The 19,480-nt window shown below is 35.0% G+C and overlaps 1 protein-coding gene and 1 long non-coding RNA gene across 2 annotated transcripts in view; one reads left to right on the top strand and one right to left on the bottom strand.

Moving 5' to 3' along the window:
* Positions 1 to 1,730: 1,730 nt before the first annotated feature.
* LOC114580847 lies at positions 1,731 to 6,061 on the bottom strand. The gene is made up of 3 exons (XR_003702445.1): positions 5,572 to 6,061; positions 2,412 to 2,523; positions 1,731 to 2,317 (listed from the first exon to the last, which is right to left on the bottom strand). It is a non-coding gene; the product is annotated as an uncharacterized LOC114580847 (long non-coding RNA).
* A 7,563-nt stretch (positions 6,062 to 13,624) lies between these two features.
* LOC110095490 (ribosomal RNA small subunit methyltransferase I) overlaps positions 13,625 to 19,480 on the top strand; it is a 31,947-nt gene continuing 26,091 nt past the window's right edge. The window contains exon 1 of the mRNA XM_028699591.1: positions 13,625 to 13,874. Coding sequence (XP_028555424.1) covers positions 13,680 to 13,874 — 195 coding nt within the window. The 5' untranslated portion in view covers positions 13,625 to 13,679. The remainder of the gene's footprint in view (positions 13,875 to 19,480) is intronic.

Genomic DNA, 19,480 nt, shown 5'->3' on the forward strand with positions numbered 1-19,480 from the left:
AAAATAGCACAAGCGAAGCTCTTTATTAGCCAGCTAAATCAACCATGTACATTAGAAGAGAACAATGAGATTGGCGATGACATCTAAAAGTTCAGCAAAGTAGGCAACAACACTTCTATCTAAATATCCAAAAGAAAATATCAATTCAAGCACCAAAAAGAGTAGAAAATTTTAAAGCCATTGACATGAATCAAAGGGGTTAGATTGAATTAGATGCTCTCATGAAATATTGCAAGTTTAAACTTAAAAGGAAAATTTTACAAATAAAAATTGAAGAGCTAATATTGCAAAAATTGCAATTTCAATTTCAAAAGGATAAGGGGGTGCCAAAAAAAAGGATAGGAGGAGATTTAAATGGAAAAAAAGCAAGAAAATTATCCCAAAATTACATCACAAAACTCTCCATATTTCAAGCAGTCGGCCACCTTTTATGGAGAAAATTAAATGGATTTTCTATTTGCAAGGATGGTTATCGATAATTCAAATATTTGTTAAGATATTAAGGAGTTATTTGTTACAAGTATTTAGATTTCAGAATTATTCTAAATACAGTGTAGTTGAAAATTGGAATTCAGGATATCATTTTCTTGTGTTTGATTGAAATGAACACAAGTATAAAGTTTCACTAACATGCAGAACCGCTTTCATATAACCGATGCGGACATCCAATAGTGAATGGTTATTTGAGGAAGAGACGAAGGTCAACGGTCAAGATCATTCCACTTTATCTTAATTTACTAATTGTATTTTTTTGTTTTATTTATGCATTTTCCGTTTTTACCCTCTTTTGAGGGAGTTGTCCTTTGTAAGCCCTAAGGGCATGTTTGTCTTTTTAGTTTCTTTTATTTTGAGACCTATATATAGAGGCTCTTGCTACTGTATTGGTACGAATGTACAATGGATTATTAATAAAAAAAACTCTGCACTATTGTTCTTTGGGAAAAACTTAGGTGAGATCCCTATGTGAGAGAAGCGTAGTATTAACCAGCCACAGGATGTGATCGGGCTCGTGGTTTGAAGTCTCTAGGTGAGGGCAGCGCAACACCCATCAGCCGCAAGATGTGTTCGGGCTCATGGTTTATCTTTCTTTCCCTACACTTCCTTTCTTCTCTAATTCCCCTTCTTCTTTCTTCTAATCGCCATTCTACCCCCTCCTCCCCTAGCCGATTCTCTTTCTCCCTTGACAGCCGGCCAAACCCTCCATAGCCGCCGGCCAAGCCACCCTCTTCCCCTCCTCCATCCGTCAACCACTCCACCACCACCTCCTAGCCGGCAACCCCATCCCCTCCATTAAGCGCCGGTCCCCTTCCCCACAACCCTCCCCTTCCCCACCGAAATCCACACTTCCTCCCTCTTCCCTTGGCTCCACAAATTCCATCTTGCATTCAAAGCCTTTCCTATTCTAGCCCCCTTAATTTAGTAACAAATTTGAATTCAAAATTCAAATTAATTTGAATTTAAATTTATTTCTTAAATTAGGATTCATATTTTAAGAAAGTTGCTTAAATTATATCAAATTAAATTTCTAATTGGATTTGACTTCAATTAATTTTCCTAATTATTAAATCTCTTTTAGGAAACCCTCCAAATCTCTCAAATCTGATATTAAAATTAGATTTAATTTCCAATTACAATTAATATCATGGTCCGCATTCATTGAATGTGGACACAATGTCCCCCCCTCCTCTACCCGCCGCCCCCTTTCTCCTATCACCCTCTATCTCCAATTGATTTGGGATTTAATTAAACTTGTCACCTAAGCAAGTAAATTAATCCCAAGATTACTCTCATTGTTGTTCACATATTCCTCTACAACATTCCTTTAGTTTCCTGCATCCAGAGATCTGGAACGGTGAAATTTTCCCCGCCAAACTGTTGTCCAGACTTCCGGACAAAATTGTGGGTGCTGTCCAGATATTCCATAGCCTTGAGAGCTGCTGTCCAGGGTTCCTAGGGCCAAGGCTTGCTGTCCAGAACATTCCAGCAAAAAGTTGTGTTGTCCAACCAGCCGGAAAGAGGTCGGTTGTTGCCCAAAGGCAGCTAGGAAGTTCGGGTTGCTGTCCACTCCATCTCAAACAATCCAACGACTACACCGGAGCTTCGCATCTTCTTCCCTTCCGTTCTACATCAATAACTAGCAAACTTGTTAGTAAAATTTACATCACACTTTCAATCCCCAACAATTAAAGACCTCTACTTTTGAACATGTCGGAGAGGTATTTAAAAGGCAAGGATGAAGTGGGTAACCGTTCTGGACCCATGCAGCTTTCTGACATATCAGGAATCTTTTTTTCTTTTCTTAAACAAGCTTATATGCCTGTGTACAATAGAATGATATTGAAATGATAAGCATTTACAAAATTCCAAAGAATAATCCCATGCAAAAGTTGTATACAGTGTAAGGAAGTGACCTTATTGAACTTCAAACTAACATCTCTTAAACAATTGCAGCCAGCAACCCTAAACCCAACAGATGCTCCCAATATGCGGCTCAAGAACCAAGCCAATAATCTTGAAGCAAATCTAAAACAAAGGGGTGGAAAAAAAGTCAGCAAGTGTTAAGAAATTAAAAATGAAATCAAATGAACAATTAAGATGCTAATCAAAATAATTCTAAATTTACATATGATTTATTAAACTCAATAAGACAACAACAGGTATGCTAGTTTATACAATATTATAATGAACTCAAAATGTAAAAATTCTAGAGAGCAGATGCATACATAAGAGAGAAAATTTAAGGTCTTAAAATTACTGCAAAACAAGAATCACTACAGGTTTATAGCTGTAGAATCCTCAAAGCATTCAGGTCGCAGAAATAAAATATGCATGGACTGCTAGAGTTGGCTTTATAACTGAAATGAAGAGTTGGGTTCAAGCTTTTAACAAACCCAGTGCTTTTTACAAACCCAAACCAAACTAACAAATTTAATACTAGAACTGATGTAATGTATATGACCATTTGACATATTATATGTGCCTGTAATAACAGCTAATAACATTCTCATTTCTACCTATGGAAGCAAGTCTTAATATGGTGAATCCGAGCTTTAAAAGCAACATTAATAAGTAGGTCAACTAGCCGTAGTGGGTCAACTCATTAAAAGAACCAAGGTCCTCATTTTATAATCAGTAACTCACACAATACCAGTCCAAATGGATAAGAGTGGCGGATCACTGAATCAAGAAATGTAAAAATAAACTAATTAACAGTAGACGAAACCAACATTTCTGAAAAAAGTACCTCATCTTAATAAGCTTGAAAGAAATAGTAATTTAATGTAAAAAAAGCCTCTTAGATATCAAATTACCTTTCACCATACTTGTAAGAACTTCATGGGTGAAGTAATAACATTATTTATTATATTCTGACTAACATCTATTCAAAAATAAATGTGAAAACCCAAGTGAGAACTAAATGTATTTGCAAATTGATCAAACATGTATCATTAATCACTTGCAAAACTCGCTCAGATTTTTTAAAAGAAAAAAATTGATCAGGTAAACCACTTTACGGAAGTAGTCCCTCTCATTCTCAGACCATTTTTGAGTAGTAAATTCTACAAGTTGAACATTGTACTTTTGGATTTCTGTTATTTAAAGCAGGGGGATCAACCTCTACACTCCCACTATAAAATTTTATCAATTTGAGGTACTTACATGAGAACTAAACTTTCAGCTTTACAAATGGCTCTGCGAGAATTTTTCATGTATGACTTAACATATATCTTTTGGATTGACTTTATAACTTTTTGAAACCATGACTATAATTGTTCCAAATTAGCCCTTTTATATGCCTAAATCCTCCACAACTTCGAATTATAAACTCCAAAACAACCTTTAAGCCCGTTTCTAAAATTCTTCACTTTCAAATCTATACTCTAGCAAGCTTCCATTTTCATTCAAAATTCAAAGATTTGAATCCTAATCTAGTATTAATAAGCCAATTCCCTTCTCCCATAAATAGTAGTTATGGCAGTATCGCCAATGATTTTTTTTTATGTACATCACAAGGTAAATTGTGAGCATCTATATATATATATATATATACAATTAGTCTCATCAACATCTAATACAATCAATTTGGGTTCTCAAATCCTAATTGAGAACAATCAGTTCATTCAACCAGCCCTACCTAGCACAATGAGTTCCAAACCATTCAATCAACAAACAAAATAGATTTCAACCAAAAACAACCTATCCAAGCCAAAAACAAATCAATATAAGCAAAAAATAAAAATAAACTCTAGCTAAATATGAGCCTACCAAAAGAAGAAGAAGAAAAAAGAATTTCAAAAATATTTTTTAATTAGAAATATGTTGATTCTAATGTTCCCTTTAAAAATGCCTAATATTTCTTTTTCTGATTGTTAAAGACGCTATTTTTTTTTTCTCCATAAGCATTTCAACTCTACATAATAGTTCTTCGCACCTGAGAATAATTGATTTTGTATCAACAATAGGATTTCGAAGGTACTAAGTCATTAATCATATGTCATGGTCATAGAGTCAATTTTGTGTGATGTTTTATTTTATATAGCATTCATGATCTATCTCTAGTTAATTTTATGCCAATTATTATGGACCCATGTGTCATTTTCTTTTAAGTATGATTAATATAGTATTTCTCTAATCATCTTCAAATAGAAGTCACCCAGAAAAAATATCAAATTTTGTAAATCATGCCCATTGAAATGTAATTATTATAGATTAATTAATGAGTTCACAAAAAATTTCAGCAATTTTTCCATTAACTTTAAGTTAGATAGCTCCTTCTCTCTTAGGTTGTCTACCATGAAACTCTAGATTGCGCACCAAGAATTCATATCTTCTGAATCTAGGAATGTCTTTGGCTCTATACTGAAGCTTATTTATTTTTTTAATTGCAATCTATGTCATCATTCCTGCTTTTGTCAATGAAATGTATGGGAAAGCAAAGTCATAAGGTTCAAACCAAATAAGTAGGTTATAATGGTGATGATTTAAGCAAGTGTAAATCAACATGCAGCCCTCTCCTATAGCTAGAGCGTTTTCCACATCCACTTTGATGGCATCATCAAAATCTTGGATCTAAAACTGTCCAGTCAATGAATTTTAAAGAGTTTGATGTAAAAAGTTTCAGTTGAAAATTACTGGGTGGCATGAAGAAGTTAAACTAAAAGCAAGCACCGATATAGCAATAACACCCTGGATTGTTTTAAATTTCATGATAGCTTTGATCGGAACAATTCTTCTCTTGAGAAAACAATGTTCATATCAACATCCAGATCAAGATATCCTAAAACTTCAGCTGAGAGTTAATTCAAGCATCAGAAACGTCCTTCATGTCACTGGCAGTGACTAAACAGATCAAGAAGTTCAATTCTCAATGGATGTCACTCTAACTCGGGGCTAATGGAAATTCCTACTTATGAGAAACCATCAAGGGATTGGCGTACCGAGTTTTGCGGGTCAATATGAGGATAAAATTATATATAGTAGTAATCATAAACAAGTCGCGTGTAAGATAAATAGGTGCCAAAAAACTTTAACTGAAGCGAATCGAGAGGGAAAATGGTAGGTGGTTCTTACGTGAAGATAATCCATCCAACGGAAGAAACGAAAAGAAATGCGAAGAGAAACTTGACGGGCGAAGACGCCATCAGAACCCTGAAACCCGTGGCGATCCGCAGAGAGCACTTCAACCGTGTCCAAAACACAGCGCGTCGTCTCCTTCATGCTATACAAATAAAATCCTGGATTGCGGAAAACGGGACCGAAGATCGCATCTTTAAGAGACTTCGCTCGCAGGACCTCCCGCAGGAGAGTTGATAGAGAAGGGTTTATGATTGCTGAATCAAACGCGCACGAGAAATCTGAACGAACAATAGTCGGGATCGATTGCAGGTGCTATTTCCTAGGGTTTCCGGTGGGGTAGGCGGTCGATCTGTTCGCAGCCAAGGAAGGGATGGGAGTACTGTTTCCGGTGGATCTCCTGCGACGCTCTCTCTCTCGACTCCCAGAGTTTTAATAACAATCTGACAGATTCGCCGCGAGTGCAAGGCCGGCCTATTCGATATCATTTCAGACCGAAATTTTCCGGTTCAGACTTCAGACCACATCACCTCGGTTATGTACCCCGCGGTCTCGGCAAATTATTGGGTCAGATGATCGGAGGCGAAAAATAAGTTCGGACATCCAATAAAAAATTGCCGCGTCACCTTGCGCTTTTGACTTGCACTTTAGTTGTGCTTTAGTTGTGCTTTACTTGCGCTTTTTTACTAGCGTTTTAGTTGCGTTTTACTTGCGCTTTAGTTGCGCTTTACCTGTGCTTTACTTGCGCTTTACCTGCGCTTAATTTAAAATAATATTTTATTAATATCCTGACCTATCTCTGCGTCCAGTCACCTGACCCAATAATTTGCCCTCGGTCTCTTGGGTGTAACCATACAGGAATTCAAAATTTGAAAGGTATACGACATAATTTAGCGTCGTTTTTTATGAAAATTTATTTGGTCGGATGTCGAATGCATTCGAAGGTAAATGAGAAGGTACCATATCATTTAATGTAGAGTGTATTATATGATGTGGCACCTTTTCATTCATTTTCGAAAGAGTTCGAAATCCGCATGTAATAATCTCTCTTTCGAGAGATGATTGTTGATTATAAAATTACTTTAAAAATAATATATTTTTTAAAATTGTTGTAAAAAATATTTTCTATGTAATTTTTTAAAAGTAATGAAAAATTAATTGCAAAATAAAAATTATGATTGTGATCTAAAAAAATAAAATAAAATAAATTTATTCCAAAAAATATATTAGTCACTCATAATGACTCATTTGATTTATAAAGAATTGTTGCATCCTAGAATATTCACGGCGGTAGAAAAATGAAAAGTTTAGTGTCCTAATTTTGTATGTAGATTATGCACGCAAACAAATGAAAGTGATGGATGTAACATTCATAAGAAACATCGGATTTTTAACGTGAAAATCACTAAAAATGGGAAAAATCACCGGACATAGCTCAATTTGAATAAATTCATTAGTGTTCGCAGTTGATTACAAAATGAGGTCATTCCTTGTGGAAAAGGTATTGTCTTGATGTAAAAAATATACATCATATAGAGTGCATTACATGGCGGGAGTTGGAAGAATCAATGTTGACATGTTTGTTTGATCAGCATGATCATAGTTAGTGGGTGATGTAGGTTGGAAAGATCGTAGTTGTGCGACGGTGGCCAAAAAAACCATAGTTAGGAGGCGAAGGTCAAAAAGATCGTAATCAGGTGATAGTGGTCAGGAGGACAGTAGTTGGGGAGTAATAAATGCCATAAAGGATATAGTCGGGTGATAGTGATTTGAATGACCTTAGTTCATAAACAATCATTGATCAGGTGAAAGTCCTACATCAGATTGTGGCCACGCGGAAGTCTAACGAATGTCCGACAATGATCAGTGGATGAGCGGTGGTTGAGGAGGAGCTTGGTGGCAATAGATCTAGAGATCTCATATTTCTCTTCCTCTCCTCTCTTTGTTCCCTTCATTTCTCTCTCCCTACAATGAAGAATGATTGGTCTATTTAAAACTTTTTAAAAGTTTTATAGCTAGTAAATAGAGAGAAAATCAAGGGCACATTGGAAGTTGTTCGAATGGATGTCAATATCAGTTCCCTTTATCATGTACCATTTATCAAGTGTTTGAGTGCCTTAATGATGTTAGCATTTGGTGATATTGGGCTCATTGATTTGTATCATCAATCCACTCGATTTTACTTTAAGCATGTTATATTTGGATATCATTTAATCATCTAAATTATATTTTGAACCTTCTAAATATACTTCGGTCCCTTGATTTAGACCTATTTGGGCTCGGCTTGGGTCAAATTTGATGTTGTTGGGTTTATCTTTTTGAGATATTTAGTTTGACTATAAGTGTTCAAATCAAACTTCAAATGGTCCTAGGTTTAATTTCAAAAGTTTCCAATTCAAATTTGCCTTAAGATTCGTGCCCTGTCATAAATATTATTTGAAGATACATCAGTTGCATTCCTATTTTCAAACGTCAAAGTCTACAAAGTTTGAAAATATATGTCGGGGTTCTTCAAATCAATCTAATGCAAAATTATAATTTATGGATAATTTCAAGGCGAGACTACTCCCTGAATGTCAATGTGGACCTCCCCTCACGGATAGGAGCCAAGTAAAACATAATCATTTATAATTTTAGATTATTCTGAGGTCAGCATGTTGATAAATATGAAAATTGTTTAAAATTTATGCTACAAAATTATTGAATTTGCTCAAAATCTTCTATAAAATTTTCGTTTAGCTCCAAAAATATCAAAATTGAGTCTAAACGTCAAAAAATGATCTCAGTGATCCCAAAATGTTTGAATTGAGCTATTTAAGCCAAAAATCAGACCCGGTCACGAACTGGTAGGCGAACCGGTTGGCCATAGCCCTCCTCTAGCGAGCTAGCATGGGCGCTCGTGTGCGAAACAGTGGGCACCTTCTGGCGTGTGGTTTCAACATAGATTACAAGAGGCTCTCTTTTTTCAAAAAAAAAATAATATTATATATACTTTTTTAATATTCTTTATATATGCATATTAAATTATTCTTATTCTTTGGATATTTTTTTGAATATTCTCTTTTATTATAATATTCCTCTGAGAATACTCTTATTCTTGCAAAATAATCTTTTAGAATATTCTTATTCTTTTATAATATTAATATTCTTATAGAATATTTCTCCAAGATTATTTTTATTCCCCATGAATATTTTCAAATTATTATCAAAATATTTGTATTCTTTGAGAATACTATCATTCTCGCATAATATTTTTCTTCTCTCATTTCACCTACAAATATCCCCCCTAGGTTGTAGGAGAAGGTTACACCTTTTTTCCTTCTCCTTTATTCCTCCAACCTTCTTAAAATTGAGAAATTCCATTGTCTTGAATATGTGGCATCCCCTATCAAGTTCAGTGGCCCTCTTTGTGCGGAAAGAACCTTCTCTCAGAAACTCCTTCATATATTAAAGGCTTTCCACTACTTTTGGATAGACGACATCCGTTATCAAACTGTAGTGCCCCTCTATGTGTAGAAGATAATTTCCTCTCCTTACATCTTCTTTTATATCAGACTTCTTTTTCATATTAAATACATTCCACTAGTTTTGGATAAGTATAATTCACTATCAAACTTCAATGCCCTTTTTTTTTTAGGAGGAGTAGCCCTTGTATGTCTGAGATAGGTGGCATCCCCCATCAAGCTTCAGTTCCTCTCTTTTTATAGAAGGGGTTTGATTAGAGATCATTTTTCCCATTTAGAATCCATAACAGAAGAAGATCGACCACCTTCTACATGAGAGAGTGATTTTAAATGATCTGCAGTGATCGCGTCTAAGAGGAGAATCTGTGATTTTCAGCTAACAAACAGTATTTTGACGATGATTAAGCGAAAGTCTAACAATAATCTAGCAGAAGTTTGGCGGTGTTCAACAATCGGGTGGAAGTCCACTGAAAGTATGACGGTTGGTTAAAAGTTTGATGGTGACCAATGATCAAGTGAAAGTCTGGCGATGATCGAAGGTCGGGTGTTGAGCTGAAGGTAATAATTAGAGGGTGTGCTGCTATTCGTAGTTATGTGATGAGTCGAAGAAGGTTTATATGAGGATAAAGATCGATGACAGCCACCATGAAAATGACCAATGATGTCGATGATCGAGTTGCATTTTGCTGGAGATAGTAGGCATTCATGTTGATTTTGTAACATATTCTTGGTGCCAATTAAGTGGAGGCATGATACTATAATGATGGTTTGCAAGCAACTTTATTATATGTTGATTATTGCTTCATAATTATCTAATAGGGACATGCATACTCCTCCATTTCAAGAGAGAAGATTGATTTCAAGATGGAGACCATATCGTTGAAGGCTATAAAAGTGTTCAAGTGGTCTTCAGCTTATCATCAGGAAATCCACAATCATATCAAAGCAGTTCATGATAAATTTTGTAATACTTTAAAGTCTTGATGAAGGCTTTGCTTGTGGCTTCTTTAAAATAGATCGACCAATACAACGTACATATTAAGATTATAAATGATGGGCTAACTACTAGCCAGACATCTAAATATTGTCCTCGATTTTAGGTGATGGTAGAAATGACAGGGAGCTGAAAAAGCATTTTCAAATAATAATAACAAAGTTTTAATTTTTGTAGCATTGTTATCTACCTGATTATCTATTTTTATTTACCTTAAAGAGTTATATGATATTGATGTTTACTTGAAATAATGAATAACTTTGAATTATGAATTTGCCCTCCTGTTAGAGCAATTAAATTAGAGGAATTATATTCTTTTTATAACTTTTAATCTTCTAAAATTTTTAAATAATTAAAGTAATATATATCTTATGAGGCTTTTAGCCTCTTAAGATTTTATTGTGCATGTGCCTTTTGTGGTTTTTAGCCTTCCAAGATCTTTCATATACATGTGTCATTTGAAGCTTTTATCATTCTATGATCTTTTTATGTTCATGTGCCTTTTGAGGCTTTTAGCCTTATAAGGCCTTCTGTGTTTTTGTGACTTCTAATATTTTTTAGCATGTTAAGGTCTTTTGTATACATGTACCTTTTATGGCTTTTATCCTTCTAAGATATTTGAATGAGTGATGACCCTATCAACCACTTACTCTCATGGAGCCTTTATAGTGATGACCATGTCCACTACTAGCTTCACTTTGAGGCTACCTCATAGGTGGGCCTTCTTGAGGTTGTTTATTAAAGCATAGCCTTATATTTAAATGGTTGAGAAAATCCACAATAGATGTTTGACCTATCAGATGTTAACCTATGTACAAAAAAGTGAGAAAACACACTAAGGATGTATAACTTATCTAAGATTTTTTATCAGAGCATTACTCGATGATGTTACCTTATGGGGAAGAGACCGAGAGACTCCACCAAGGATGTATGATATATTAAGATTATTTGTCAAATCATTGCTTGGTGATGTTAACTTATGTAGAAGAGGTCGAGAGATTTAACCAATGATGTATGACATATCCAAGATCGTTTGGTAGAGAGTTGCTCAATGATATGAACTTATGTGGAAAAGGTCGAGAGATTTCACCAATGATGTATGAGCTATCCGTGTTTGTTTGTTAGAGCATTGTTTAATATCGTTAACTTGTAAGGAAGAGGTCGAATCGAATCCCCCTATGATCAATTATACCTTGATTGGGAATGGGTGAATGTTGATTGTATACTGAATTAAAGTTAAAGAACGATCTATCTTTAAACCGTTGTTGTCTTTTTAAAGTCAAGATTAAGTCTTTGTCCAAGCCATAGAAATCCAACCAGGAATTGTATAAAGCTTGTAATTTATTGGAATAATGCTTGCATTTGCTATAAGCTTTATAAAAAAAAAAGTTTCCCAAGTTATTATCTTGGATTTTGATAGCGTTAGAGGAATTTTCTTGGCCACGATTGGAGTTAAAGTATCCCCTTAAGTCCACATCTGATTCACATGAATTGATGCAACAATCACTGATGTTAGGACATTGACATGAATGATCTTTCAATTTTGGAGCAAAAGTTGCCCCCCCAGTCAGGAACGACGTTATCAGAGATGATGACAAACTGATGCGTCCTAAAATATTCATGGCGATAAAGAAATATAAAATTTAGCATCCTAGCTTTGTACGAAGATCTAGCATATAAATAGATCAAAGAAATGGGTGTGACATTCATAAGAGACACCATACTTTTTAGGTGAAAACCCTTAAAATGGGGGGAAAACCATGAGGCGTGGCCCAGTTTAAACGAATCCAATAGTGTTTGCAGTCGATTACAAAAGAGGCCCTTCCTGGGGGGGGGGGGAGGCTTGGCTTTATGTAATATATATATCATACATACTGTATTACATAGTAGGAGTTGGAAGAATCAGTGCTAACATATTTGTTTGGTCAGTAGGATCATAATCAGTGAGCGATGTAAGAAGGAAGGACCTAGTTAGGCCACGATAGTCAAAAGGATCATAACCAGACGATAAAGGTCAAAAAGATCGTAGTCGAACGAGGATGATCAAGAGGAACGTAGTTGGGGAGTTTAATGGACAATAATATTGATCAAGAAAGAAGATTGTTCAACATATTGCGTGCATTGTGTTGCTCATCAACTTCAATTAGCATTAGTTATGGTCACAAAAAATAATGCTGAAATTGCTTTATTTTTTAATACAATTGCTAATTTGATAAATATTATTGATAGTTAATGCAAACGATTTTGGAAGAAAACATTACATCAAAATTAGTGATCAACTAGAAAGGTAGGAATTATCAAAGGTAAAAGTTTGAACCAAGAAATTGTTTTTCAAAGGTCTGGAGATGCTTGTTGGGGGTTTACACTAAGATTCACTAACCAGTTTAATTCTTATATTTTATTCTATAATTGAGATTTTTGATATAGTAATACAAGACATATCTCGTAATTAGCAAAAAAGTGAAGCATATGCCATACTTGATTACATACAAAGTTTTGAGCTTGCTTTCAACTTGCATATGAAGAAGATTATATTAGGAATTATAAATGAGTTATCAGAAGTGTTGCAAAGAAAGAATCAATATATTATAAATACCATTACTTTGATAAATATATTAAAATAAAGACTTCAAACTATGAACGATGATGAGTGATACACTTTGTTTAAATAAGTTGGACTATTTTGTGAGAAGAATATCATAATTACTCTAAGTATGACTAATATATTTTTAATGTGAGGAAGATCAATACACCATGCTCAAACTATTACAAATGGTCCTTATTATTAACTCAAATTATTTTATAGCGTGATTGATAAGCAACTTCAAAAGCTTAATAACATGCTTGATGAAATAACTACAAAGTTACTTATGTGTATTGCATGTTTGAGTACATCTTATTCATTTTCAATTTTTGATTAAGAAAGATTGATACGACAGACATAATTTTATATGTCAAATTTTTTCAGAAATAAATCTCATCATATTAGACAACCATTTGAAAATTTTATTATTGGTATAAGATCGACTAAAGCATTCATGATTTAAAAATGAATTAGAGAAATTGCTTAGAAATTAATTGAGACTAAAACAAATGATATTTATCATTTAGTATTTCTACTTATAATGTTTGCTTTGATATCGCCAATTACTATAAGTTTATAACTACAGTCCAATAAGCATTTCTTGTAATGAACATTATAAGGAAACATTTACATAATCATATGTGAAACTCTTGGATGAATGATTCTCCATTTACTTTTATTAAAAAATATACTTAATAATATTGATAATAAAATGATAGTCCAATAACTTTTAAAATATGAAGACTCATAGGAATAAATTATAAGTAATATGAAATAATATATCAAGAGCTAACATTTGTAGTTGTAATTTTTGTCTTTATCAAATATTTTATATTTTTATAAGGAGGACTAATTTTTTTTAAAACCGTTATTGTCGATTTTAAACCTGGATAAAAAATTGAAGATATATTTAAATTCAATAATTTATGTAGTGTTAAAAAAACCGGCTCCCCCTTGACCCTAATATGGCTCACCTGCATGGTGCTGTCGCGGTCCAGCGGGCCCGCGGGCACTCAATATATCATTTCAGCCAAAGCGTCCGTATCAGGATTCACGCGGAAGAATGCTCCCACTTACCCGGCCCTTTCAAATCCCCGCCATATCAAAGCTAGCAGCCTCCTCCATTTCTCCACTCCTGCACCGATCTTTCGCGCAGTCCTTTTCCACCTCTACCACTTCTCGTTGTGCTTCTTCGAGCTCAGAAGGGGACGCCGCCCCCGCCACCGAGTCCGCCGACCATGCAAACTCCTCGAAAAAGGTCAGTCCCATTGCCCTATTTGTGCATATTCCTCAGCGTTGTATATTTTTTAGCTGGAAAATCATATCGAAAAAGTCATCATTCATTTTAATATGTTCTGATGTAGAAATAGATGTTGTTGCCTTGTTGAGCCGCAACTGATACGTATATCCAATCTGAAATACAAATGCTCGAGAAATTATTGTGTGGAATCAGGTCACAGAGCTGTTTTCGGTTGCCAATAAAATCATTACGTATGGCGTGCTTACGTGGAAAGTTAGAATATTCATTTGACTTCTTATCCGACCCATTTGTCTTTTCGGACCGACTGCAGACGAAGAGACATCCGCCCGCCCAACATTAAAGGTAAAAAGATGAAAAAGGCGGAAAATTTTCACATTTCAAGAGCGTATACAATTTCTGCCATTCGCTCCAATTTTCAGAGGTTCCTGCAAAAAATTCTTCTAAAAAACATTCAACAATATCTTCTACTCAAATGGAGGAAGAAAATGATTCATCTGTAAAGAAAAATGTATGTTAATGCTTACATTGTCATAAAATATACTTCGTATTTCTTCGGTATTCACTACGTATTTGCTGAAGAAAAAAGAAATTTTCGATAACGTTAAAAAATTATATTTATTTCACATTTTACGTTCTTTTTGCGTATATTCTTTGTATATTATGTGTATATTCTGCATATATTTTGCTTATTTTCTATGTATATGTTGAAGACTCAAACCCTAACATTTTATAATAAATTCTTTGGATCTTAAATCATAAAAAAAATCTAATAAAGAAAAACGATTAGTGTAAATAATTCTTGATTTATGCTGATATTTTTCGTATTCTTTGCGTACAGTATGTGTATATTATGCGCATTTAATGCGTATATATTACATTTTCTATGCGTAATTAATGCGTATCACCTGCTTATCTAAATTAATTTTATTTTCTTAATTTATTCAGATTTACGTCCGTCCTATATCTTATCGCTGATATGTTTTCATATTTAGAACAATTTGTGATACTTTTGCCGAGATAATTCCTCTTGAAATTGAAGAAAAATTGAAGAATATAAATATTTACAAATTTCTTCAATTTCATGTATTCGAGCAAAACGCCTCAATGATTTACCAGCTGATGATAATGTAGAATATACGAAAACAAAGTTTTATTATAAAGAGTTATGTTATACCTTTCACAGCTGATGAAGTTGCCTTCCTTACTGGTCTTTCAAACAAAGGTAAAGAGATTACTTGACTTACCTTGTCCACTGCAACCATCACTTCAAAGAATATAAAATCTAAAATACTAGAGTTGACTGGAGAAAGCTCCCAAAGAATATGTTGAAAACATTTATTATGTATTTATATTCAAATTTATTTTTGTAATAAAACAATTTCAAAATTCATAGGTTGTTAAAAATAATATCAAATAATGTTGATGATTTCTCATTAATTAACTAGGCATGATCGATTTGGGAATGCATGATTGAAGAGTTTAATAATGTATCTATGAAGATCTCAAAGAACAAGCCAGCAGGTTATGCCAATAGTTTTGTGCCTCTGCTAATTAGGAGTGCTAAAATAATTCTAATTTAACATTTAATTTGACTGATTTATTTGCTAAAATTTACTTTTATTTTATGCAGGTTTGATTCCTGGAGCACACTTCAATTCATTATCCTTAGTACTCCGAGAAAAGACTCCGTTTTATTCGATGGGCTGATGACATTGTATATAATACTGAGAAGACAACTAAATTATTTGTTAATTTAAAAAGAAGATAGATATATATTGTGAATATATTTCTTATTTATTGCTATATCTTGTGTATGTATTGAGTATTGATTGCATATTTATTGCGTATATATTGCTTATAAATGACGTATATAGTGTGTATATATACGCAACAATAAAATTATTTGATAACAAATTTACTAACAAATTAATTTTTCACAGATTTTTGTCGACCTCCAGGGAGTTACCCCTGAAGAAGCTAATCTTCTGGACATCCAGAAATATCCATCAAGACCTCATTCTCCCATTTAAACCAACACACTCGAACTTCATCTCCCCCCAATCTCCCCAACAACCCGAACCCAAATCTACCCTGCAACCCCAACCCCAATCACCTAAGCATCCACACTTTCCATATTCACCTCAATCATTTGATGTTCTAAAAGAGAAAATAATAAAAATAGTTCAGGATACCTGCAAAAATCTCTTCTAAGAATTTGAAGTTAGGCTGAATAAGAATTTTGAGCAAATTGTGAAAAGAGTGAATTTAATTGATAACAAGTTTCAAAATTACATTGTTCAAGACAATTTTAATCCTGATCAGTAACATGCTCCATTCTCATCATCATGCAATCATTACCCAATGAAGAATATTGGGATATCTTCTGAACACGTAAAGACCCAAGCCCTAGAGAAGTCCAATGTCCCGGAGAAGTCCAATGTCCCAGAGAAAATCAATATCTCAGATATGACCAAGGCTAATGACTTAGAAGAGGATGTCTGTTTATTAAAAATTGAAAGGGTGTACAAGAAGCAAAAATTAGATTTACCCTCCCAAATAAAACATGCCAAAAAAGAACTATCCCAAAAAAGTTTTATCCCCCAAAACACCTCCCAAAAAAGAACCATCCTAATAAGTTTCATCCCTAAAAGAACCTCCCAAAAAAGAATCATCCCAAATTGTTCCATCCCCAAAAGAACCTCCCAAAAAGAAACATCCTAAAAAGTTTCATCCCCAAATGAACATCCAAAAAAAGAATCATCACAAAAAGTTCCATTCACAAAAGAACTAATTAACGTTGTGATGTAGACAAAGGGGGGGTCAACTCAAGTTGAGTTTTTTTTGTAATTTCTTGCCTGGTATCTTTTCATATTTCCCCTCTCCTTTTTGTCTTTTGGATGTTTGCTGATTTCATGAGGGCATTAGCTGTTTCGGTTTGAGCTTAAGTAGTTGAAACATTAGTTGTGCAAGCTCATTAATATCTAGTGGAGAAGTAGCTCATTATGAGCTGATGTCTAGTTATAAAATTAAGGTTGGGAGCAAGATTTGGTGGGTGAACTTGATCTTTCACATTCTTCTTGAAATTGAGTTGCTGCAGTTTTTTTCTTCTCTGGAAATTTCTCTCACAGTCTGCTGCTGCTTCGGGTGTGATGTGCCTCTTCGGGTGCTGTCTTCTTTACCGCTTTGGCATCTCTTTTTGACCGTGAATTAATTCCCTGATTTGCCTCCTGGTTTCCTGTGTTGAAACCGTGGCTTGTGCTGGCTGGTTCCATGGCTTTATTCATTGGATTTTGGCTGTGTCTCTTGGGATTTCAGCAAGAAAAAACTTATGGATTTTGGCTTTCCTTTTCTTCAGTTTTTGGGGACTGTTTTGGGAGGAATTCCAGGAGTTTTTTTTCTGTTTTCTATGCAGTTTTTCTACTGCAGTTTTTTGTGTCTTTTAATCTTCTTCTAGGTGTCTTTTAACCTTCCATATTCCCTAATATTTGGGCTGTTTGGCTGCCCTTTTTGTGACTATAAATATTGATGTTTGTGGCTGTTTTTAAAAGGTAATGTGAGTGATTTTTGGAGACAAAACCTGAGAGGTTTTCTTGGAAAAAGCTTGAGAGCTTTGTTCCATTTCGTCTTCTTCTTCTATGGAAATCCTGCGGGCTCTTTCCACCATTCTTCTTGGCTTCTAATCTCTTTCTTCTCTCCATAGTATCCATTCCATTGTATCCTTCTTCTCAAAGTAAGCAATTTTAGGGTGTTATTTTGTTTGTGTCAAAGTTTGAAGCGTCCAAATTGTAAGTGTCTTGCAAGAGTCGTTTGTAAGTCTTGTCTAAGTTGTAATAGTTTTTATATTATGAAGTAAAGTTGTTGTTTTTAGTTTATTTGTCTATTATATGTCTTTATTTCTTTCTTAGAAAAGTATTTCTTTTTTGTGATAAAAAATTTGGGTCCCTCCCTTTCCCAAATTTTTGATTGCATCACGTTGATAATGTTATAGTAAAACCTAAACATGCAAGTCCTATAGTGAACTACATTGGCTCGGAGATGTTGAGTCATGAGAAGGAACTTTTTATTAGGGAAAACATAAAGAAGTATTTTGACCGGTATTCTATATGCGTAACTTGTGCGTCTTTCATGCATAACTTTTGCGTAACTTATGCGTAACTTGCCTGCGTATGAAATCCACAAGACGCATTTCATACGCATTAAAACACAGTAGTTATGCAACCAATACGCACAAGTTACGCATACCAAATTACGCATAATAGACGCAGAAGTTACGCATATAAAATACATGTTAAAATACTTCTTTATGTTTTCCCTAATAAAAAGTTTCTTCTCAGGACTCAACATCTCCAAGTAAATGCAGTTCACTGTAGGACTTGCAGGTTTAGGTTTTACTATAACATTATCAACGTTGATTAGTTCTTTTGTGGATGGAACTTTTTGGGATGGTTCTTTTTGGGGAGGTTTATTTATGAATGAAACTTTTTGGGATGGTTCTTTTTGGGGAGGTTCTTTTGGGGATGAAAAAATTTGAGATGATTCTTTTTGGGGAGGTTCTTTTGGGGATGAAACTTGTTAGGATGGTTCTTTTTGGGAGGTGCTTTAGGGGATGAAACTTTTTGGGATGTTTTTTTTGGCAGGTTCTATTTGAGAGGGCAAATCTAATTTCTGCCTTTTGTACACCCTTTTAATTTTTAATAAACTGACATCCTCTTCTAAGTCATCAGCCATGATTATATCTTGGATATTGATTTTCTCTGGGACATTGGACTTCTCGGGAACATTGGACTTCTCTGGGGCTTTGGTCTTTGTGTGTTCAGAAGTAGGGCTGTCAATTCGTGTCGGCGGGTCGTGTTCGGGTCAGACCCGAATTTGACCCGTCTGTATCTGACTAGACCCGGACACGACTCGAAAGCAGCGGCACAGCGGCGCTGCGCGAGGCGCAGCGGCACAACGGCAACACCAGTCGGTCGACTCGGTCCCGGATGCGCGGCATTGCAGCAGCAGCGACATCACGCGAAGTCGCGAACGTCGAGACTCGATTGGGACTGTGACTCGACGCGACGACGCAGCGCCAGTCGCCAGAGCAGCAGAGCCGAGACCGCGTCAGTCGCCAGTGACGCGATTAGGACTCGACTCGACGCTTCGAGTTGATTCGCAGGTAGGGCGGCACGCCGGGCAACAGAAACGGGCAAGCTCATTTCCGGGTCAACCCGAACACGACCCGTAACGCTAATCGTGTCAGTTTTTTGAACCCGAATCCGACCCGTTTGCTAACCGGGTCGACCGAACCCGGATTTTTCCGGGTCGGGTTTCGGGTCTTGTCAAAAATTGACAGCCCTATTCAGAAGATATCACAATATTCTTCATTGGGTGGTGATTGCATGATGATGAGGAAGGATCAGATTGCTGATTAGGATTAAGATTGCCTTGAACAATGCAAATTTGGAGCTTGTTATCAATTAAATCCATTTTTTTCATAATTTGCTTAAAATTCCTGCTCAATCTAGCTTCAAATTTTTGGAAGAGGTTTTTGCAGGTATCATGAACTATTTTCATTATTTTCTCTTCTAGAACATCGAATGATTGAGGTGAATATGAAAAGT

This window comes from Dendrobium catenatum, unplaced genomic scaffold (genome assembly GCF_001605985.2).
Source record: "Dendrobium catenatum unplaced genomic scaffold, ASM160598v2 fragScaff_scaffold_1344, whole genome shotgun sequence".
Lineage (NCBI taxonomy): Eukaryota > Viridiplantae > Streptophyta > Magnoliopsida > Asparagales > Orchidaceae > Dendrobium > Dendrobium catenatum.